General features: G+C 39.5%; 1 protein-coding gene across 1 annotated transcript; it reads right to left on the minus strand.

Moving 5' to 3' along the window:
* Positions 1 to 479: 479 nt before the first annotated feature.
* Positions 480 to 8,975, minus strand: LOC143530476 (histidine kinase 3-like). Its single transcript, XM_077026004.1, has 11 exons — positions 8,423 to 8,975; positions 6,070 to 6,336; positions 5,152 to 5,321; positions 4,841 to 5,053; positions 4,044 to 4,230; positions 3,919 to 3,970; positions 3,596 to 3,825; positions 3,393 to 3,491; positions 1,831 to 2,903; positions 1,386 to 1,717; positions 480 to 860 (listed from the first exon to the last, which is right to left on the minus strand). Exons 1-10 carry the CDS (start codon positions 8,906 to 8,908, stop codon positions 1,474 to 1,476), a joined length of 3,021 nt encoding a protein of 1,006 aa, XP_076882119.1. The 5' UTR covers positions 8,909 to 8,975; the 3' UTR covers positions 480 to 860; positions 1,386 to 1,473.
* Between the last annotated feature and the right edge of the window lie 15,534 nt (positions 8,976 to 24,509).

A 24,509-nucleotide genomic window follows, 5' to 3' on the forward strand; every position in this document is an offset into this window, starting at 1 on the left:
TGAAGAAATGAAAACCTTACGTGTCAAAAAAAAAATAAAATGGTAGACTTACAATCTTAATAATCCCACGAGTCCTTGTTAGGCTCAAAAATTAAAAAAACTCCGAATAATCTATATTTATTTATTATTTTTTCCTCATAATCATGGGTTCTTATACACATTATATCAAATAAAGTAGAAATTTTGGTAAATACAAAGGCTTAACTATTGATCAAAATATTGTGGGTAGATTAAGAGAATTAGCTTTTGAGTCGTCCCATGAGTCTCTGGTAGGCTCAAAAATAAAGAAATGAAAACCCTGCGTGTCAAAGAAAAATAAAATGGGAGACTCACCGTCTTAATCATCTCACGAGTCCCTGGTATGCTCAAAAATAAAAAAATACCCAAATAATCCATATTTATTTATTATTTTTTTATCAGAATCATCAGTTCTTATACACATTATATCAAATACAGTAGAATCATCAGTTCTTTACCAAGTCTATCAAATTTCAGTATCCAAAACAACCGTCCTGAAAATCGTATATCATACGTATACATTACTACATACATTTAACCGTATTTATTATAAAGTTACAAACTATATATGCCACAATACATTCTATCTTTCGCCCACCCGTGAGGTTGCATCAACTAACGCAAACTAAACAGCAGAACCCGAAGAAGATGAAGCCCAGAGTTGACCCAAAAAGTCAACTTCCAAACCCGTCCCTTTATCCGATAACTTGAAAATATAGATCGAAAACTACGTGATGGCAAATGAATCGGTTTCTGTATCTATGCTCGCTCTACAAAATCAACGTATCTCCACGAACAAATGATTTTTGTATGTACATTACATCTTCACCGTAAATAGTTTCCTGAAATGAAAGTCCAGTAATAATAATAATATTATTAAAATTTATACCAATAATAATAGTATTAACCTACTATAACGTACAAATAACTAGAGTAATTATTACTCCGCAGTTTTGAACTAAAGTAATTATAGTAGAAAAATGTGGTAGAGTAATAATAATTACTGTAGTTAAAAAACTACAATAATTTAGTTATAAAAACTATTTGTATTTGATACTAACACATAATATTTAATAATTAAAAAACTGAAATAAAAATCCATTAATAATAATAATAATAATAAAATTTATAACAATGATAATAGTAGTATTAACCCTTTAACCTACTACAACGTACAAATAACACTGCAGTTTTAAACTAAAGTAATTACACTACAAAAAACGTAGTTGAGTAATAATAATTATTATAGTTCAAAAACTGTAATAATTACTCTAGTTGTGTGTACGTTTAGTACATTAAATCTATTTGTATTTGATCCTAACACAAAATATTTAATAATAATAATAATAATAATAATAATAACTCACCCTTGTGAAGAAAACGGCCCTGTTACCAAAACACCTAAAAACACGCACAATTTGGTTAATTTTGTGGGGCCCACGAGGTCGAATCGACCTATAGGAAAAACCGAGAAACTTCTTGATAAAGTTGGTTAGCTTCAAACGGTTTAGAAACATAACCATCCATCCCAGACTTAAGGCATTGTTCATGTGTAGCTTGGATGACGTCGGCGGTCATGGCTAAAATCGGTACATGCCAGTTTGAAACATTTGCATAATCTTGTAACGATAAGCTCCCGTGTTGGATACGAGTATTTATGTCTTGTTCGTTGTCACGTATCGTTCTTGTCGCTTCAAACCTAAAAAGATAAAAATATATATATTTAATATTTAAAATACAAAAATGAGTGTTTTTAGGAATATTTAGAGAGCGTGTGAGTTGTTAAAAAAACGAATATTATATTATCCTTACCCGTCCATTTCCGGCATTTGAATGTCCATAAAACACGCATCAAACGAGTGAGGCGGTTTTAATAATGAAATAGCTTTTCGACCATTTTCGGCACACACAACCTCCGCCCCGTATTTCTTTAACGCACCCGCAGCCACTCGAAGATTTACATTATTATCATCGACCACCAATATTTTCCTACCGATTAATAATTTCGATAAGGATAATTTCGGTATTTCACCGTTTCTGTCATTGCTTCTGTTACTTCCCATTGCCCGTTGTAACGAAGCTGCCAACATGCTTACTCTTAACGGCTTCGTTATGACAGCTGGCGAACAAATCCCGTTGTATTGGCGGGACCCGCCAATCGAATTCGTTAAAATAAACAACTTTGGAGGATTATCTGAATTTCTTAACTTATAGAAAAACAGGGATGAATTACTCGAATCCCGATCCCAAACTTCCTCCTCGATTAACACCACGTGTACGGTTTGACTCCCGTTGGTCAACATTGACAACGCGCTGGTCAAACTCGAGACGGTTTCCACGTGCATTCCTAGCCGTTGGATGTGATATCTCGACACCTCGGCTCGTACGGGTCTCGGGTCAACGACGACCGCTTGCATGCCGCAAAACTCCAGCTTTGACTTCGGTTGACCGTTGACTTGTTGCTCATTTGGGTTTGAAAAAACGGCTGTGAAAGTGAAAGTTGACCCGATATGCGGGACACTATCGAACCCGATCTCACCGTTCATTAAGTTGACCAAACACTTGCTAATGCTGAGCCCGATACCGGTGCCTCCGTGCATGCGGTAAATAGAGGGGCCCACTTGCATAAAGGGTGTAAAGATTCTGTGTTGTGCTTCTAGAGGGATCCCGGCACCGGTATCTTCAACTGATATTATTAAGGTTACGGATTCGGATGGATCCTCAACTTGATTCGCGGGTCGGAATCCTTCGCAGCTTCGGTTTCTATCGGCTACTGGCAGTCCACTTAACGTGTCTTTTGAAGACGGTTCGGTTTCTACGTCGATCGACTCTGCGGCTTCTTCTAGAAGGTGCACCGTAACAAAGATGTGCCCTTTCTCGGTGAACTACAGCCATTAAAAGTTTTAAAAAACGGGTTATGGTTTATCTCTTAAAGGGTCACAAGGGTCAAAACAGAAAGTTAAGCGAAACGGGCCAAAACGGTTGAAAGTCGTTCAAAGCGGAATTTTAAGTGTATACACCATCATAAAACTGTTTTATCACAAAATATACTTAATATATTATATACTAATTATGTCTTTCAAATTTAGCACAGAAAGTGTTTTGGGTCAACCCGAGTACCCAACCCGTTTCAGCTTGTACTAAAATCATTCAACCTTATTTTATAAACTACTTTACTCAAAAAAACTGGATCACTATTTTAAAATTTTAAAATAATTTATATAATCATATTTAATATATTGATCATATATAAGAAACAAAGAAAAACCTGTTAGGTGGGTCAACCCGACTCATTTTGACCCATCATCCAACCGATCCGTTTTTCTAACTATACATTATAAAAGGAACAAAAACAATTAAAAACTATGTCCTACCTTAATTGAGTTACCCATGAGATTCGTAATAATTTGACGAAAACGCCCTGGATCACCGGTTAACGTTTCCGGGACCTTCGCAGATATGTAAACCGCCAACTGCAATTATACCCAAAATAGTAAAAAAGAAATACAAAAAAGTCAAACTTCAACTACTTACAATTCACTTCTAATAAAAAAGAAGTAAATATCTAAATTCTTGCCTCGATTCCTTTTTCTTGAGACTTCCCGGAAAATAATGACAAAACATCATCAAAAATTTCCCGAAGATCAAACCGGACCGCTTCAAGCTCAAGTTTTCCGGATTCGATTTTAGCTTGATCTAGAACAGCATTTATTAATGAAACAAGAGCTTTTCCACTGGCTTGCGCGGTTCTAACATAATCTTGTTGTGTTACATCAAGAACCGTGTCCATAAGCATATCCAGCATCCCTAAATTAAAAAAAAATTAAAAAACTCAAAAAACTTTTTAAAAGGGTAAAAATGCACAAAAAAAAAAGTAATGAAATTTATAAAAGAACTTACCAAGAACACCATTCATTGGGGTTCTAATTTCATGAGAAACGGTAGCGAGAAACTACAAAAGAGAAAAAAAAACAAGTAAGAAAAGACTAAAGTAAAGATTCAAATTTTGGGTGCACGATAAATACCTCGGATTTCGCCACGTCAGCATCCTCAGCGCGTTTTTTGAGCTTTGACATTTTGTGATAATCATCTTCAACTTTCGCTATTCTATTTATAGTTGCGTGAAAGATGTGTCCAACGAGTAATGTGATCACAAATATACCAAAAGAAGTTGATATTGCCAAGGTTTGCCACCGTTGTTTTTGTTTAAATCTGTATGACCGGAATAACATCAAATACTACACAATTCATCATTTGTATCGAAATATATATACGGTAACTATCATTTCTAAATAATTTAAGAACTTTAAGAAGTCTAGATAACAAATCATTTAATTTATTTATTTTATATATAAATATCATTTGAGGGTAGTTTTGTCATTTACAATATGCCCCTTTAAAACCGTTATAACTTGATCATTCTTGCAAAAGGGTAATTTGGTAAAAACACATTTAGTCAACAAGATCTTGAAAAAGGATTAATCTTTATTGGAATCAAGTATGTGTTACATGTAAACCAAGTTAACTTGTGGATGCATATACAACTATTATGCATATATACAATATATGTCCCCACCGTGTAGCTCAGTTGGTTAAGGGATCGTAAGACTTGGAACAATAACCTAGAGGTCTTGGGTTCGAAACCGATCCTAAGCGCCAGTTGCCTTGCCGCTGAGTAAGGCTGATTTACCTCTCACGTGATGGGCCTAGGACGGTCTGGCATGGGCCGGTTCGCGTGTCTGGAACAACACGTTTTGGAACAATATACAATATATATGCATACATGTAAATAGAAAAATTGTAGAGGTAAGGTAATAATCACCTGCAACGCATCTCATGCTTTCTTGACGGGTCACCGAAGTTAAGAGGACTAACGTGTTGCAAACCAGTGTCCGTAACATCAACACCATACATGCTAATAGGGTTTGATATATTAGTTGTATCGTAAACATTCACATAAATGGTTTGCTTGCTAGCAAGTTGTTGTAACAATTTTTCCACCAATGATTCAATATCAAACACTCCACCAAGATACCTGAGTTTGACCAAAAAGTCAGCGTTCAACAATAAATCATTTTGACTCGTAAATTTTCACCATTTTTAATATAATCTAATGAGGTTTGAAAATATTACCCGTCGGTTGCTTCGATTCTTTCCTCTGGCGTAGCATTAGACGGTAAGTCTCGTTTATAAACAGCAAAAGTCAAAATAACTCCAAGTCGGTTTGACTTTATAAGTTCCAAAGGAGCTGTGAGAACTCCTTTTCCTAGCTCCCTTGCCCGCAACACGTTTTCACAGTCCTCCTGTTGATTATAATAAACATAAGATAATTAAGGGTTGCTTGACATATAAACTCTTGAATAATTGGAAATTTACAAAAACTCAACCAACTTATTCTTTTACTATCACAACTTCAACAATCCAAGTGGCTAGTTAGCTACTCGAGATCGACTCGTTAAAAGCTTGAACTGAGCTGAGCTTAAACGGGCTCAAGCTAAAAATAAGCTTGTATAATAAACGAGCCCGAGTTTGAGCTTCACTTATCGAGCTCCAGCTAGCTCGCGAGCCGAAACAAGCCTCTTATTTGCATTATTCCTTTTCAATATTTAATATATCAAATATATTTATATAATTATTATTATATATTGAATTATGATAGAAATACTAAATAATATATATTAAGTCATATATATAAAAATTATAATTAATAATTAATATATATGTATATAATAATTAAAAAAGTAGATAAATTAATCAATAAATATTAAACTAGCTAACCCTGAGCTTGAAAAAATACTCACAATCAGAGCTTAAGCTTTAGAAATAGAGCTTGAAACGAGTCAAGCTTGAGCAACGTTAAACGAGCCGAGCTCGAGCAACGTTAAACGAGCCGAGCTCGAGCAACGTTAAACGAGCCGAGCTCGAGCCTAGTCACTACACACACTATTTTCTACACTTGTTTTGTTATTGATTATCTGATTCTAATTAGTCCATATAACATAATCGCTTCAAAATAACACCCCGTAAAAGTTTCTTTTAAAATATATATACCATTCCGGTCAACATATCAAGAGAAATCACATGAGCAACAGTCTCTTGTGCAAAGATAACGGGAGCATATTCCGGTTGAATCGGTGACGGCTCAAGTTCTTCAGGGTTATATTTGTCTTTATTAACCGGGGTCATTTTCTTTATGGTCCATCCTTGTTGTTTCTCAAACTGTTCTCTTTCTGAATCAAGTACCCTTACTGCATACGCCACCCCACTCGTTAGCGGTCTCTCAAAAGCGGTTCTTTCCGTGTACTTTGCAAATGTCTCCTGTTGATTCCACATATTTTGTTCAATCATAAACCTTAATTTAACAAAATTAACCAGCTTTTCGGCACCCTTTTCAAAGACAAAAAAAGATTTTAACTCAACTGGATTAACACATCAAGTGGATCAAGCATTTTTATAGAAAAGCATAGTGCTTGATTAAATGTTTAATTACACTAAATTGTCTAATTAGGAACAATAATTACATAAAATTAACTAAATTTGTCGATTTCCCTATTTAAAAAGATCAAAAAGAATTCAGTTGGATTAACACATTTAAGAAAATTTTGATTTTTATGTGTCAAAAAGAGGAAAAGGAGAGAGCATATAATTCATTGCATAATTACACTAAATTAAAACCCTAATTCACCAAAATTAACCAAATTGTTCAGTTTTTCTTTTTAATGAGAACAAAAAATAACACAAAATATTGAGTGAAAAGTGAAAACCCCCAACTAAATTTACAACACAATTAACCACTAGAACCAAAAAAGTTTCAATTTTTATTAAAAAAAACAAAAAAAAAACAAGTACTTGAGTTAAAGCTTAATTACACTAAATTGTGCAATAATGAACCCTAATTCAGCAAAACAAACAAAAAAGACTTCAAAAGATTAAGTACCCAAAACCCTCCAACCAGATGACCAACATAATTAACCATTAAAGCACAAAAAGATTCAAAATTTATACAAAAAAATATATTGATTGCTTAATTACACTAAATTAAAACCCTAATTCAACAAAATTAACCAAATGTTCATTTTCCTTTTCAATAGCAGCAAACAAGAATGCAAAATTAACTTAAAACCCCCAACTGAATTTACAACACAATTAGCTACTGAAACCAAAAAAGTTTCCATTTTTATTTAAAAAAAAACAGAGTATTTAACTTAAAGCTTAATTACACTAAATTATGCAATTATGAACCCTAATTCAGCAAAACAAACAAAAAATAGTTCAAAAGATTGAGTACCTAAAACCCCTCCAACAAGATTAACAACATAATTAACCACTAGAACCAAAAAAAAGTTTCCATTTTTATTTAATTTTTTTAAAAAGAAAAAAACCGAGTACTTGACTTAAAGCTTTATTACACCAAATTGGGCAATTATGAACCTTAATTCAGCAATACAAACAAACAAAGACTTCAAAAGATTGACTACCCAAAAACCCCAAATCAGATTAACAACATAATTAACCACTTAAACACAAAAAGAGTCAAATTTTATACAAAAAAGTTTCCATTTTTTATTTGTATGAAAAACAAAACAAAAAAAAAACAGAGTACTTGACTTAAAGCTTAATTACAGCTTAATTACACTAAATTATGCAATTATGAACCCTAATTCAGCAAAACAAACAAAAAAAACTTCAAAAGATTGACTATCCAAAAACCCCAAATCAGATTAACAACATAATCAACCACTTAAACACAAAAAGATTCAAACTTTAAACTTTATACAAAAAAAAGTTTCCATTTTTATTTATTAAAAAAAAAACTGAGTACTTGACTTAAAGCTTAATCACACTAAACTATGCAATTATGAACCCTAATTCAGCAAAACAAAGACGCCCTGTTTGCGGTGCGCACATATAATGTATATATGTGTGAACCCTCGGGTGGGCAAAAGTAAAATTGCACTAATTTTGACGTTATTTTACTAATCTCGTGAAAATAACGTTAAAAGTGGCGGAAGGTTAATCAGGCATCATGTGGTGGCGTTGATAGCCGAAAGACAAGGGCACATGCACCGATCAGCCGGTGTCCCGATGATTGAGTGCTATGTGCCTTATGTCCAAGGCTTGATGCAAAACTACTATCGAGCCGGGGGTCTCACCGGAAGCAGCCTCTCTATCCCTATGGGATAGAGGTAAGGCTGTCTACATCTTACCCTCCTCAGACCCTACCATAGCATTGCTATTGGTGGGATATACTGAGTACGATGATGATGATGAATTCAGCAAAACAAACAAAAATGACTTCAAAAGATTGACTACCCAAAAACCCTCCAACCAGATTAACTACATAATCAACCACCAAAACACAAAAAGATTCAAACTTTATACAAAAACAGAGTGATACTCATACCTGATCAATAGCAGAAGGGCTCTTCCCATGGTGAAAAGTTGAGATCAAAATAGACATAGCTTGAACATGATTCAAACTAACATTAAACTGATCTTGAAGCATTCTAGCTCTTTCATCACACATATTTGTCAAATTATCTTTTCTTGTCTCCAAAGCTTGAGATCTCATGTACCAAAACACCCATAAAGAAAGAAGTGTCCCAAATGCAATCCACAAGATCAAAAGCTTCTTCCACCATGTTTTCCTAAACTTATCAGACCCAATATATTGATAGTAATGATGGATCTTGGATGTGTTTCTTGAAAAAATTTCAAGAAACTTGATCCAAAGCTTGTTGCTTTTAGTATTATTATTATTATTTGGCTTCATTTGTGAATCATTAATGAATAATGAATTCAATGAGATCACTGTTAGAAATGAGTAACATAGCATCAAAACAAGGTGTCCCACTTTTAAGCCAAATCCAATCAAATGGATGAAACTCATCCACAAAACTAAACTATGTTTTTTTTTTAAAAAAAGTTCAAGTTCTCACACAGTATATATGCATATATACATGTATATATATAATTATATATAAAATTAAAAATTAATAATATTTTATAAAAAAATGAAAAGGGTAAGCTTAAAAACAGTCTAATCAAGGATCCTATGTATATATAATTATATATAAAAATATATAAAATTAAAAATTAATAATTTTTTTAAAAAATGAAAAGGGTAAGCTTAAAAACTGTCTAATCAAGGATCCAACAATTTCTAAACTCAAAAACTAAGTGATTATTATTCCATCTTATCAAAATCTTGAAATTTGAGAGCAAAATCAAGATTCCAAAGTGGGAATAAAAATGAAGCTAAACCCAGATGGGGAATCAATTATTAACAAAAAGAAAGAATCTTTAATAAAAATTAAAGAAACCCAAGAAGATTAATGAGGGTTTATGCCTAATTAATGAAGTGAGTGTGCAAGAGATTGGGATAATAATTATTTGAAGGGTTTTGACTGGAGATCTTGAGAGGGTGTGATTATTATTATTATTGAATGCAGAAAGAAAATGATGGAAGCAAAAGAGAGAGAGTTGTAAGCATATGTGTAAAAAAGCAAAGATGAGAAGAATATGGTTGTAAAAATGTCATCTAGCAAGCACCCTTTACCTATATCCATCCTCTCAAATATTATTATTTTTATAATTAATATAATATATAATATATTATTTTAGTTACAGTGTAATAATATTTCTTTAACAACGTTTTTTTTTTCGAGTCTACCTGTGACGGGATTTCAACCATCATCAGTTATTTAACGTTTTGGGTCCTATTTTTATAAAATATAATATATTGTTATAATGTAATAATATTTCTTTAACAACGTTTTTTTCGAGTCTATTTGTGACTGGATTTCAACTGTCATCAATTATTTGACGTTTTCGGTCTTATTTTTATAAAATATATTATATTATAGTTTAATAATATTTCTTTAACAACGTTGTTTTTCTGAGTTTGCTCGTGGCGGGATTTCAACCATCCTCAGTTAGTTGACGCTTTAGGTCCGACTCGAAGTGCACGATAGGCGGGAACAAAGAAACCCCAACGGCAGTGTAAAGTCGCCCCCGACGTAGGCGGCACCTGCCAAGGCTTGAACCGATGACCTTCTAAAAGAAGTAACCTGGCTACCACTAAGTCGGAAGGTCGGTGGTAGTTTATGCTGCTGACGTGACCGATGGCACTTCAAACTTTTGTTTTATTTAGTAGACACAATCCTGGTCTATTGGAAAAGTAACTATGACTATGTTTGTCACCTGACTTTTGTTTATATCGTTTAAATAAGTAAATTTGTTCTGGTTGTGACAAAACTCGGTCAGTTGTTCATTAGTAACAGAAATGTTACTTTTCCGTATGAGTGGACGTAGCGGGCTCTAGACGAGGCTGAACCGGTCTGTATGACGGAAATACAACCCTGTTGATACAAACAAAAAGCATCTCGAGCAGGTGATGCTGAGTCCATGAAAAAAACAAATAAATTATCCTGGCGGGTTGAAGCATCAGAAAGAACGGTGAAAGATGGGCGAGCACACCGTCCCAAAAATCCTTCCAAGGTGAATCTTAGAGAACACGTCCACCCTTAGAGTGAAATTGACCTAGAGATCGAAGATGTAAGTTAGAATTCTTATTAATGACATCTACTGCATTGATTATCATCGGTCAATAGATAACAGTTTAGTTTAACAAAACTTGATTTTCTATTAAATATTATATTTGTATTAAAATAATATTGATGCTGATGATATTTGAAGAAAACAAGTATGGGTCAAAAGTTTAAAGGAATTTTTAATTGGTTTTGTATTTGAAAAAAGGCCCCATCACTCATTTTAATAAGTTTGATGACTTTGCAACATTACAAGGATGCAATACGACATTGCAAAGGTATATATACAATTTTGTAATGGTACGTCTCTATACTAAAATAAACAAACTAGATGTAAATAATTTAAGGAGTAAACCGTGGTTTTTGTCACTGTGGTTTGTCTAAATCTGCGGTCTTAGTTCAATAGTTTTAAATTTGTGATTTTCGTCCCTATGGTTTAATTTCACTTGCAATTAAACTCAAATTCGTTAACCCCGTTAAATTCTGGTCGTTAAAACCATCAGCGTGCACCTCACGTGAGGAGCACGCTCCAAATAAACCCCAGTCCTAATTCGCAAGCCCCCTCACGTGAGGGGCTGGGATGTATTTGAAAACAAAACGACAAAACTGGCCTTCACGCGAGGGGCACGTTAGTGGGTTTAACAATCAGACTTAATGGGGTTAATAAATTCGGGTTTAATTGCAAGTGAAATGAAAATCCAAGGACAAAAATCACAAATTTGAAACTGTTGAACTAAAACCATATATTTGAACAAACCACATAAACAAAAACCAGAGTTCACTCTAAAATAAGTTTCCACACAACTATTCATATGGGCAAATGAACCCAAATCTTTGAACCAAAAACCACTTGAAACTTTGTTACTAAGTAATGAACTGGCATTTTGGTATCCGATTAGTTTTTAAAGAAATGGTTATAGGTTTAAGACGTATGTAGTATCAGATGATACTCGTTTAATTACCCGGACTAGTTTAGTCAATGGGAAGCTTGTATTGTGGGTCACGCCCGTTTTCTTGCCCAATAGTGTATATGTATTTGTTTTTTGTCAGAAAATTTTTATGCATGGTGTAAATTGACCCGTTTTTGTCCAAACATTTTGAGCCCGGCTACACCGGTTTATTAAATTTTATATATGTATTGAATCCGGTCACCCCTGGTGTTTTCGTCCAAGCTTCGCCACTGAGTTTAGCACATCAAAACTAAATATAATAATAACAACAACAAACGTACCAGGTAAATCTCACATATAGCAAAAACTATTGGTAGGGTCTAGGGAGAGTGTGATGTAGGCAGACCTTAACGCTATCCATCAGAAATTGAGAATAGAGAGGTTGCTTTCAAAGAGCCCTCGGCTCCAAAGCATGTAACAAAACTAAATATAATATATAATAATATAGTATGTAATATTAAATGTTATAATAAATAGTATGTTAGATTTGTCAATTATTAGATTTAGCGTCTAACGAGTCTTTTTATCATAAGAAATATCAAGTATTAGTAATAATAATTATTCATATTATTATATATTTTATTTTTGATTCACCGTATTCATACTTTTTAGTTAATATAATTTGAAAAATATATAACACAAAACAATAAAAAAAATGTTAAGAGCCGCCCTAAAGAAGCCAAATCGCAATTTAATAAGGTGTATAAAACTACTATAAATTAGTTATAATAAAATTATGCTTATGTAATTTATTTAAGGCATTGGTTATTCACACACCCTTAACTTATCTACACACCCTTTAATGTGGGGTTCCATACGATCGTATAGCCCCTATACGATCGTATGTAGGGTGTGTGGATAACCAAAAGGTGTACGAATAACATATCCCTATATTTAATAAAAACTAAATTCTTGTGTTGAATTAATTAATCATGGTGTTTTGTTTATATAAAACTCTACTTTGCATATATTATTTCATTGACTAAATCGATGGATATGAGTATATGATGCATAACATCAGGTGTCAAATCTAAAGGCTATGAATATCATTTGATATGTAACTATGTAAGCAGTGTTGTAATAAATTTTTTTTGTCGGTAGTCGAGCGGTGGAGTGGGGACTAGCGATTAATCGGATCAGACGGTTTAATATACACACACACATTTTTATATGTAATTTTCAGTTTTATACATACAAAAACATATTTTGGCCGGAATTGGCTGGAATCTCATTGGAAACCCCTAGTTTTTTGCAGTTATCTCGCCAGAAACCGCTAAATTTGTTCGGAATCTCGCCGCGCTAATTTTGATTGAAACTCGTCGAAAACCGCCGATTTTTGGCCGGGTTTGACCGTTGACCGATTAATTAACCGACTAACCCAAAATTAATCGGTGAAGTGAGGACTAACAATTAATCGGGGATTAATCGGTGCCTAATTGGGATTTTTGCAACACTAACATAAGCAAGAACTCTAAATTATTTTTAGAGTTTATTGTCAGCTAGTTGTACTCTATATATTAACAAGAATTTTATTTTATTTTATTTTTTGTCTATCTATAGTAGTAGTATTATTTTTGTAAACGTAACATTCTGTTTATCTGTATTTGCATCTTGCAGGATTTAAATTACATCTTTCTAGAATAAAGATAAGATACCTCACCATCACATCATGATCCTAGTAGAGATCTATAGTTTTATGTACTCTAGGGCATGTAGTTTAAGTCATCACAGATAAAATGGTGCAGGTTTAGCAGTAGACTTACGATGATACGTCGGTTCGCAGATAAAAGAATTTTTTTTAGTATTATTTGGTCGCACAAATGTTCAGATTAAGAGGAAAACTAGTTTTATGTTTTTGAGTGAATTTACAAGACTCGTACCAAACAAGATTTACGTTTAAATCTATTAAATACATGAATAAGCTCATGTTTTGAATTGAGTTTGAAAATAACTTATTGATTTGTTGACTTTTTCAAAAAGTCATAAAAAACCCAATAAGTTAAAAAAGTGTTTGACAAACACAAAAGTCATTATTATTTTAGCTTTTTGAATGATTAAAAAGTTGTTTTCAAAAAGTCACAAATTCTAGATATTCATAATGGTTTTTGAAAAAGCAAATAAGGTTTTAAAACTCAATCCCGAGCATGTACTAAATTGATTTTCACCTATTTGAAAAAACACTAACCGGACCCCGGGCAGATTACTGGTAACCTGGGGGTTAGATAGATGTTTCCCACGAGGGGTTAGACCCTGAGAAGATGGTTCTTCTGATAACCTGCAAAACAGACACCGTGAGCTTGTCACTGAGAAGGGGGGGGGGGGGTTCCTCCTTGTGACCACCCTCCGGCGTGAGAATCAGACTAGATTGCTCTTTAAATATAAGTGTATATTAAGAGATTGCTAGAGCAGATATCAGGTATAATATGATGATAATGTGATAAGATGAGATGGTCATACCATTTGTGGTATTTATAGCCGAAGGTAGGTTTCCAAGGAGGTGTGGCCGGCTGCAACAGTGTTCCTGTTCCACCAACAGTGGCCTACGCACGTGCCCTGCTGTTAGTTGGTGGGTAGGCAGCGGCTGATAGTGACCAGGCCTGCTGTGTACTATTCCTTTTCCACCAACTGCCGGCTACGCACGTGGTATGGCAGTAGTTGGTGAGTAGGCAGCGGCTAATAGTGACACAGTACAGGAGCATGCTGCTCGCCATACTGTTGTCAATAAGCTGTCGTATCTTTAGTCAGATCTTTTTCCCATACCTCGTCAGGTACAGTACAGAAGATCTTCCCGTATCGTACGGACTGGCTTATTTGGCTGGGAGTATTCCCCCTCCCGCCCTTGTGCGGGATTGTTCCCGGCTTTGCTCATTCCCTCAGGTGACACTGATTGATTGAGAGCTAAGTGCCTTGTGCGTGTAGCCTTGCTGCGCGGGTGGCCTTCCCTGATGGCTTGTATCCGAGGCTGCGGGAACAGGCGGAGTCCTTCACCATCGGGAGGCATTTCCTGCGGGAACAGCTTGCGTACTGCGCGTAAGGACGTCACGTCTCTGAGCATGGTTGGTCCTGCGGATCCAGTTGGTTTCTGCGCAGACGTCCCTCTTCAAGGTGAGTCTTGCGGGTCCAACTTGGCTCTGCTGGGACCTACCTCTTCAAGTCCCCCCAGTCCAATGTTCTTCTCATGAGTGTTTAATAAAGTGAGGTGAACTTTTGGACTTAAGCAGAGGGTTTTGAAAAGGGTTTTTTAAGGTTTTCCATGGGGATTCTTCCCGCGGAAGTCCTTGTCACTTGCAGAAATTCCCGAGTTTCCTGCTTGGTCTTTGGGTATGATGCGGGTAGGTCTGTAACCTCCTTGCAAGTCAGGAGCGTTGAGTCCCACTTGTGTGGATTCTCCATGAGGTTTTGGTAGTTTTGAACATAGTGATCAATTATGTTAAAACCACCAATTCCATCCCGGAGCTTCAAACAACGTAGTTCTCGACGTTCCCGCTATGCGGGGATGTTATTTCCGTTTCCGCAAGTATTGCCCAGAAGATCCTTCTTGGTTTCAATTCCCAGCGGAGCGCTAGGTATGTGAAGGGTTTTGCCTTTACACTGTACCCGCGCCCGTCTTATAGTTGGTTGCCGAGGTATACTTGGCTTCAATTCCCTGCGGGTGCTAGGTATGTGAAGGGTTTTGCCTTAACACTGTACCCGCATCCGTCTTACGGTTACTTGTTTGCCAAGGTTTTCTTGGCTTCAATTCCCTGCGGGTGCTAGGTATGAGAAGGGTTTTGCCTTAACACTGTACCCGCATCCGTCTTACGGTTACTTGTTTGCCAAGGTTTTCTTGGCTTCAATTCCCTGCGGGTGCTAGGTATGTGAAGGGTTTTGCCTTAACACTGTACCCGCATCCGTCTTACGGTTATTTGTTTGCCAAGGTAAAGGGTATTTTCCCGCTTACTTTTTAATCTTTTTGAAATTTGAATTTTGAAATTCGAAGAGTTGGTGGAAAGAACAGTCCAAAACTCTGAAACGTCGTGCGACGGTTTCTTCTGACTGTCAAATCGTGCAGGAAGTTATGGTGACGTGACAGTACATGGTCATTCCAGACGCTTTTTCAGGCGCGTGGGCGCGATTTTTCGGGCGCGTGGCCGCGAAACTAATGGTATGCGTCCTGTCAACAGCTGTTGCCAGCTTGCTTTTTGCCACGTGTCATAGTTTCATTGCACCTTCGTTTTCTCTCTCTTCCGCATTAATTTCATCGCATTAATTGCGATTAGTATATAAAGGGGTGGAGGGCTCTTTGTAATCCACACTTTCACTCTTCTCTTCATCTTCTTTGCGATTTCCGGCGAATACTCACCTTTTCAGGCAAGCATTCTCCCGAAATCGTTTTCTTCTTTTACAAGATGTCTCGTGATCTCGAATCTGCAGTCGATGACAAGAGTACTGCTGGCGAGTGCCAGTGTGCTCTGCCTGGCGATCTGTATCGATACGTCGTCAGGAAGTTCATGCTCGAGTCTCTCGAGCCTGAGTTTCCTGAACCCCACCAGACGGTGTACGATGCCCCCAGAGGCAAGATCGGGGTATATGCTGCATTCTTTGTGTATGGGAATCTTAGGTTCCCATTGACAAAGTTTGTTTACCGTGTCCTCGAGAGGCACGGTGTTCATTTGACCGAGTTGCACCCCATGGCGATCGCCAAGATTCGCCACTTCGAGTGGGTGTGCCGGATTTTGGGCATCGAGCCCTATGTCGACCGCCTGATGACCTTCTATACTTGGAGGTGCATCCAGGGGTGGTACACGTTGACAACCCGGATTAAGGGTTTAAAGATCTGCGCGACCGAGCGCAGTCTTCGCTCGTGGAAGCGGGAGTTCTTCTTCATATCCGCTCGCGCCATCCCCATTGCCATGAAATTCAAGAACGAGCAAGCACTTCCCAGCCTTCACGCCTCCAACTACCAGGAGGCGGAATGGTTTGCGAAGATATCTCGGGTCCAATCTCCGGTTTACCGGTTTGCGGAGTCCGGGATGGTGATGCTGGGGATGAGCCGGGTGTGGAAGGCTGCCGATGCGCTAAAGATCCCAATCGTCCTCGAATACGGTTCGAACTCTGTTCCTTACGGTATGCTTTGTTTCTTTTTGTTGATTTTGAATTTCTTCTAACTTCTTTCCTGTTTATTTCAGAGGGGAACGACTTGCAGTCGCTCCTGAACCCGCGGGAGGCTGACGGTCCCGCTCGGATGTGTACTCGTGCTCTGGACGAGAACGAGTTGCCCATCCTGGAACAAACGGCGGATCGGTTCGTGGAGGTCTATCCGCAAGGCCATGAGATCCTTAGCGCCCGTCGGCCAGGTAAGGCGCTATCGACCCTCGACCCCTCAATGTTGAAACCTCTGCTGGAATTCCTCTAATCGTATGTTCTGATGAGGAATCCGCAGATGGTCCTCCGTTGGTGCGGAAGAAGAAGGCTGCCGGCGGGAAGGGGAAGGAGAAGGTGGCCTCCACTGCCGATCCAGCGCCTCGGTCTGACTCGGAGACCGAGAGCGAAGAGGTGGCGGGGAATCCCGGTGGTGATAAAATCACCATTCCGGAGGCTGTGACAACTGTCACCGAAGAGCCCAGGATGACGACGGTGACCGGCGTGAAGAGGCCGGCTCCATCGGGTTCATCCCCGCCCGTCCGCACTTTCAGGCTCAAGAAAACCCATAAGTACAACTTCCTTTAGCTTTTATCTTCATAGTTTGACATCGTTAACACTTATCTTCTTTACGCAGGCGTGGATGTTGACGCATTCCATGGTGGAGTGCAGAGTAGTACCTCCCCGCCAATGACGGTAGGCTTGGTCAGCCTACTTGAGGCGTCGACCCAGGCGCCTGCGCCTGCATCCGCTGGTTTAGTTGCTCACTCCTTTGAGCCGACTGTTCCAGCTGAGATGACGTCACCGCAGGCTGTGAGTGCTATTTTTACAGCATCCTTCACCGAGCCGGCGGTTACTATTGCTGCGGATTCCGCGGCGGCTGCTACCATGCCCCCGCCATCGGCAACGACGGCCGATCCATCAGGTACGCATGGGGCTTCTCGCCAATCTCTGCCACCTTCCCATCTGCCTGACCTCTTGGATGGATTTCCGTTGGGTTCAGGTGATGGGTTCGGCGGCTATCGGCCTGTAATTGACCCTACAGGTGCGTAGGGTTCTTTTGGCCCATTTTATATATATATTTTCTTTATCATCTTTTCCTAACTGCTTAATGTTTTTTGCAGTGTCGGATTCCAATGAAGTGTATGTTCCACGATGGAACATTCGCCGAGGAACAACCCTTCGTACCCCTGTGGAGTGCGTGGAATGGGCTCGCCACGCTGCTCCCAGTGGTGCGTTGGGGGAAGCCATGGCTAGCTACCAGGAGGGTAGGCTAACCAATGAGCTTCGGGTTCTCCTGGCCCGGATGCAGCCGCGTGTCGAGCTGCTTTGTCGTGAAAACGACAAGTTAAAAGCAGCTCGCCTTAAAGAAGTGGCTTAGGCGCGGGCTGTCCGGGAGGAGAACCAAAGGCTTTCCGCCGTAGCTGCGGAAAAGGAGAAGGCCTTCAAGGCCCTCGAGGTTGAAGTTCAGGCACGACTCGAGGCCCGTTCCAAGGCTGCCCAAGCTGTTAATGAACAGCTTCGGCTGGCTAAGGAAACTGCAAGGAACGCAACCGAGAGGGCCACCAAGGCTGAAGCTGTTGCTGAGCCTCTACGCGTGGAGAATGAAGAACTTAAAGCCAAATTAGAGGCTCTCCAGCAGGCTCATGATGCCTTGGCGATGGAAGACGCCAAAAAGCTCAAAGAAATCCTGGACCAGAGGGGGGTGCTTGACCATGCTGAGCGTAAGCTGAAGGGCGTCGAAGAGGCTGCGGCTAAAGAAGTGTTGCTTGCCAACCTCAACAAGAGTGAAGCCGATCGCGCCCGTAACGAAGCTCAAGCTGCCCTCCAAGAAGCCCTGGTTGCCAAGGAATGGCTTCTTCGAGAAGCGTTGTCTCAGGTAAGCTTTTCTTGTCTTTACGCTTTTCTTTGTCAATAGAAAAGGTTTTGACACTTGTATATTTTCTTTTGTAGGTTGTGCATCGGGTCTTTGCTGAGACCTCTTACGATGATGCTATGAGCGCAGCCCTCAACGCTTCTCACGAGGATGGAGAAAAGGTCGGCTTCCTGCTTGGTCTAGGGTTCGTTGAGAAAGGCATCCCGCCTTCCAACTTCCCTTTGTACAATGTTGATACTGAAGCTGTTTACGACCAAGCAGTTAATCAGTACGCCGCCTTCCCGCATCCGGTGGTGGAGAAGGTGAATGAAGTTGCTGCTGCTGATGATGGGCTAGCTATCCTTAAGGCTTTCCTTGAACTGCCACGCTCTACTGACGGTGCTGGTCCAAGTGGAAGTGGCCCTGAAGCCTGATCCTGAAGATCCCTTCCCACTGCTATGATGGATTTAGCTTGTATAGATTTATTTTCTTGTAGGCGGGTAGTTACCCGGCCATTCTTGTAATGAATCATTGTGAAATATAAATCTTTTTGCGGGTAAGACCGCTACTTTCGTTGGGTTCCTTGCTTTGTAAACGTTGTATGACTTGCATACTTTAGTTTAAATTAGCAATTTTCCAAGTGTTTAGAATAAGTTAACCCTTGAACGTGGTAGATAGGTGTGAAGTTTTGCTTCCTCTTCCGTGATTGTGCGGGTAGGACCGTCACTTGCACGTAGTAGGATGGCTAAACTTTACCATCTGACCTGCGTGTAGGTTTTCCTCATCTTTTGAGGATAAGTTAACCTTTGAACGTGGTAGATAATAGGTGTGAAGTTTTGCTTCCTCTTTCGTGATTGTGCGGGTAGGACCGTCACTTGCACTTAGTAGGATGGCTAAACTTTACCCATATCTGACCTGCGTGTAGGTTTTCCTCATCCTTTCTGAGGATAAGTTAACCTTTGAACGTGGTAGATAATAGGTGTGAAGTTTTGCTTCCTCTTTCGTGATTGTGCGGGTAGGACCGTCACTTGCACTTAGTAGGATGGCTAAACTTTACCCATATCTGACCTGCGTGTAGGTTTTCCTCATCCTTTTGTTAGAAATTCTGTTTTGAACCGTTCAACGCGCGGTTGTCAATAGGTTAGTGTTCAGTTCCCTTTTTCATGATTCATGCGGATAGACCGGCACTTTCATTTAATGGGACTGAACTTTTCCCCTTTAACTGACCTGCGTGAAGGTTTGTCGTTTTTTGGGTTTATGCGGGTTTTGCCGCCTTCCCCACGCAACGACTTCACGTAATTATGCGGTGAAAACCGGCATATCCGTGTTGAATAAATTAATCGTTCGACGCGCGGTTGTCAATAGGTTAGTGTTCAGTTCCCTTTTTCATGATTCATGCGGATAGACCGGCACTTTCATTTAGTGGGATAACTGAACTTTTCCCCTTTAACTGACCTGCGTGAAGGTTTGTCGTTTTTTTGGGTTTATGCGGGTTTTGCCGCCTTCCCCACGCAACGACTTCACGTAATTATGCGGTGAAAACCGGCATATCCGTGTTGATAGTTCATAAAAATGTAAAATCATCAGCGTCAATGTTTTAAGGAGAATCGTTTCCATTAGAAGTGGCTCTTGGCCTTTTCTTTACAAATTTGGAATTGATTTACATGCAAACTGTGTAAATGAGCTCCCTTCCATGTTGTTGGGATGGGAGTGCCATCGAGCCGATACGCACCTGGTTCGGGATCTCGTTCTTTATGCAGCATGTAGTCTCCACATTGAAGCTGGAATTTTATTCGTGTTTTCCCCAGCTCGGGTTCTACACGCATCAGCCTGCTCAGCGTTCATTGCGCCACGAGGTGCGCGAGTGTCCCATCTCTGACAAATGCTTCGACCATGTCCTTTACGTCTATGCATTCTTCAGTGTTGTGGCCTTTTGTCCTGTGAAAGTCACAGTATTTACTCCGATCAGCATTGTGACGGTGTCGGATTATTTGAGGCTTTGGCCATGGGAGCTCCTCAGTAGCGAATATCTCGGTGACGCTTTTGGTGAGCGGCGTCCATCTGGAGTTCTTGTTTGTATGTACATTATCCCTTCCGCCTAACCGATGTTGGAAGCCGGATGAGGTGTCAAAGTTTACCCTTGACTGCCAAATGCCTAGCTTCCGCTTTTTGTTTAATCGGGCGGTAAGAACGTTGTCTTCTCTTGTTTTCTGGGTGTAGAGGTTTGTGCTCTGTGGGAGATCTCTACCCAGTTGCTTCTCAGTTTCCGCAAAGCGTTTAGCTGCTGTCATGATGGCATCCCATGTGGATGGCATGCCATCTTTACCTGTTAAGGTGCGGATGAGCTCTGGGTCGTTCGCGCCCTGGATAAAGGCAGCGCGAACAAGATCTTCGCTAACGTTACCCAGACTTAGCTTCTTCGAGTTGAAGCGAGTGATGAAGTCTAGCAAAGATTCATCTTTTTCTCGAATGCACTTGAGGATTGTCCATTGCTCCTCGGTATACTTTCTTTGCTGGCTGAAGTGTTGGCTAAACTTCTGTTGGAAGTCAGCCCAGTCATAGATGTGGTTGACCGGTAGACGATCGAACCACGCTCTAGCAGCCCCCACAAGCGTCATTTGGAACATGTAACACCACGTAGGTTCCGTCCAACTACTGACGGTTGCCCCCGCTATGAACCTGTTCAAATGATCGTCTGGATCAGATATACCATCATATGTGCCTATGCTGGACATTTGTTTGGCACTTTTTGGGGCAATTGCTTCTGCAATGTCCCTTGCAAATTTGGATGTTCCCGCATTTGCAACGTTTGGTCTGAATGTTTTGGAGAAGTCTCGTGGACTTCCACCTGTGCTTTTTGGTTTGAAGGTTTGTCCAAAATGCCTTCTCGGTTGGGAATCCGTTTCCTTGCGCTTCCCTTTTGCCCTATGGCGAGGGTTCGCGTCGGAGTCGGATTCCTCCGAGTCATTGTCCAAGTATTCTTCGAATTCGTCGGCCTGTTGGACGGAACGCAAGCGTTCGTCCAACTCAGCTTGGAATTCCCTCTGACGTGCCTCCGCCCATGCCTTAACCTCATCGAGTGTTTGGAGGGGGAGTCTTGTTCGTTTCTCTAACCGGGTATCGGTGAATCCCAGTGAGCGATTATTTACTGCACTTGCCCCAGCCTGGGTAACTGGGGTAGTGTTCGTAAAATTTACTTCACTTGCCCCGGCTTGGGTAGCCGGGGTAGTGTTTGTAAAAACTGTGTAGCCGGTATTCCCCCCAGTAGCTGGGGTTGTGGTTACCGGAGTTTCTTTAACCATCTTAGAAGTTTGAAAAAACTGGAGAAAAATGGAGTTCTAGCTTTATGCACGGATGGCGCCAATGAAGAAACACTAACCGGACCCCGGGCAGATTACTGGTAACCTGGGGGTTAGATAGATGTTTCCCACGAGGGGTTAGACCCTGAGAAGATGGTTCTTCTGATAACCTGCAAAACAGACACCGTGAGCTTGTCACTGAGAAGGGGGGGTTCCTCCTTGTGACCACCCTCCGGCGTGAAAATCAGACTAGATTGCTCTTTAAATATAAGTGTATATTAAGAGATTGTTAGAGCAGATATCAGGTATAATATGATGATAATGTGATAAGATGAGATGGTCATACCATTTGTGGTATTTATAGCCGAAGGTAGGTTTCCAAGGAGGTGTGGCCGGCTGCAACAGTGTTCCTGTTCCACCAACAGTGGCTTACGCACGTGCCCTGCTGTTAGTTGGTGGGTAGGCAGCGGCTGATAGTGACCAGGCCTGCTGTGTACTATTCCTTTTCCACCAACTGCCGGCTACGCACGTGGTATGGCAGTAGTTGGTGAGTAGGCAGCGGGTAATAGTGACACAGTACAGGAGCATGCCGCTCGCCATACTGTTGTCAATAAGCTGTCGTATCTTTAGTCAGATCTTTTTCCCATACCTCGTCAGGTACAGTACAGAAGATCTTCCCGTATCGTACGGACTGGCTTATTTGGCCGGGAGTATTCCCCCTCCCGCCCTTGTGCGGGATTGTTCCCGGCTTTGCTCATTCCCTCAGGTGACACTGATTGATTGAGAGCTAAGTGCCTTGTGCGTGTAGCCTTGCTGCGCGGGTGGCCTTCCCTGATGGCTTGTATCCGAGGCTGCGGGAACAGGCGGAGTCCTTCACCATCGGGAGGCATTTCCTGCGGGAACAGCTTGCGTACTGCGCGTAAGGACGTCACGTCTCTGAGCATGGTTGGTCCTGCGGATCCAGTTGGTTTCTGCGCAGACGTCCCTCTTCAAGGTGAGTCTTGCGGGTCCAACTGGGCTCTGCTGGGACCTACCTCTTCACTATCTATTCTATTTTCATGATTAATAAAAGACATTTGGCTCAATGATATTTGATTATGTAACCGGTACTCTCTCTCTCTCTCTCTCTCTGGAGGTCTATGATTCAAATCACGAAGTAGACGATTTTTTTTAACAGTCAATGAATTCTTCAACTGGGTTACTTGTTAAATTCATTACATTGTGATACATTCATCTTTCGATCCAGAAAATCTCTCACCTAAGGCCAACGCCCATGAACACTCGCCTAAAGGCACGACAGGGCTTTGAAATAAATCTCGTTCAGTTCAAGGATCCAACTAGGGAAAGCCACATACTCGCCTAGTCTCCCATCATCATTCTGGTGCCTCTGAAACTAAATGCCGGGAACAAGAATCGAGCATGGGTCACATGAAATACCAAGTCTCTTCCTTACCACTCCACTGCTAGCTCATCGACAAGAACTAGACGAGTTAAGAGAACTTAAGATTAAGATGAATATTATCTGCTAAAAAAAGATATTTTCATGATTTTTAAACTTTTATTCAAAAGTATAGCATTTGACATGTTTTTGTACCTTCATGTATTATCATTTCAACCAGTTGATTTGTTGTGGAGTACGTTAATTTTTTTTTTCGAAAATTTAGAATTTTATAAAGTATAAAGTGGGTAAAACTGTATCTTTCAAGATATTTGTGATGTTAACTAATAATAATAATAATAATAATAATAATAATAATAATAATAATAATACAGAGAAGATTAGCGTGATCTGATAACACGCATAAATAAATAAAAAAAAAGATATTTGTGATGTTTTTTAATAACATAACCCACCCTTTTTTTAAAAACCAATACTTTAACTTCTTTTTTCCCCTAAATGACTCCCTTTGTCGTTGTCGGAATGGTACAAACAAATGTCGACTTCATCATATGCAACCTTCCATCTTCTACTTAACACACAAACACGAGTATATTCTTAATGGAGAATGAACATCTAGGATAGATATTAAGATTATTGGTGTTGCCATTGATTGCAACATTACATATGATATGATCAAAAGATTTATAACATGTAAGTTTATATTCTTTGGTGTTCTTGACGTCTTTCAATTACAATTACATTCCATTTTTTTATATGCAGGCCTAGTCAACGTATTCTATTGATTTTTACTCATCATTTTCACGCACAACCCACATTATTAAAAATTAATTGTAAGAGAGAAAAAAGATCCGTATGTAGCCCACATGTAGCCAAGGGCGGTACCCACGAATTGAAGGTACCATGATGCACGCAGTGGCGGAACTTGAACAGTTACATTGGGAGTGTCAAAAAATTTAAACTAGTCATAAGTTCATACATATAAAGCAACCAAATTTTTTTCATCATATAAAGACCATAAATCCCAATGTTCTTACACATAAATAAATATGAGTTTTTGGACAGGAGGGGTAAAAGATATAAAACATAGCATATTTACAAAGACATGGGCTATATATCCTACTTCTAAACCGAAAACCCCGGGGGCACAACCCCTCCCCGCCCCCAATAAAGTCCGTCCATGGATGCACGCCCCATACGTGCATGCCACCTTACCACATATGGTGTAAGGATTGCCCGTGTTGCTGATAGTCTTAGTAATTAGGTTTTATAAAATAAAAAATTTACAAAACAAAAACGAGGTTGGAAATATATAAT

The sequence above is a fragment of the Bidens hawaiensis genome, unplaced genomic scaffold (assembly GCF_021521415.1).
Source record: "Bidens hawaiensis isolate Kalapana, Puna unplaced genomic scaffold, B.hawaiensis_p1.1 tig00008946_1, whole genome shotgun sequence".
NCBI classification, from domain to species: domain Eukaryota; kingdom Viridiplantae; phylum Streptophyta; class Magnoliopsida; order Asterales; family Asteraceae; genus Bidens; species Bidens hawaiensis.

What these genes read in the sequence shown, in the direction of transcription:
- LOC143530476 (XM_077026004.1), bottom strand. Translation starts at nt 8,908, where the DNA reads ATGAGTTTCATCCATTTGATTGGATTTGGCTTAAAAGTGGGACACCTT. An exon ending in GCCCTTCTGCTATTGATCAG is followed by an intron (nt 6,337 to 8,422) that starts GTATGAGTATCA and finishes TGGAATCAACAG; the next exon opens with GAGACATTTGCAAAGTACAC. An exon ending in TTGATATGTTGACCGGAATG is followed by an intron (nt 5,322 to 6,069) that starts GTATATATATTT and finishes TATAATCAACAG; the next exon opens with GAGGACTGTGAAAACGTGTT.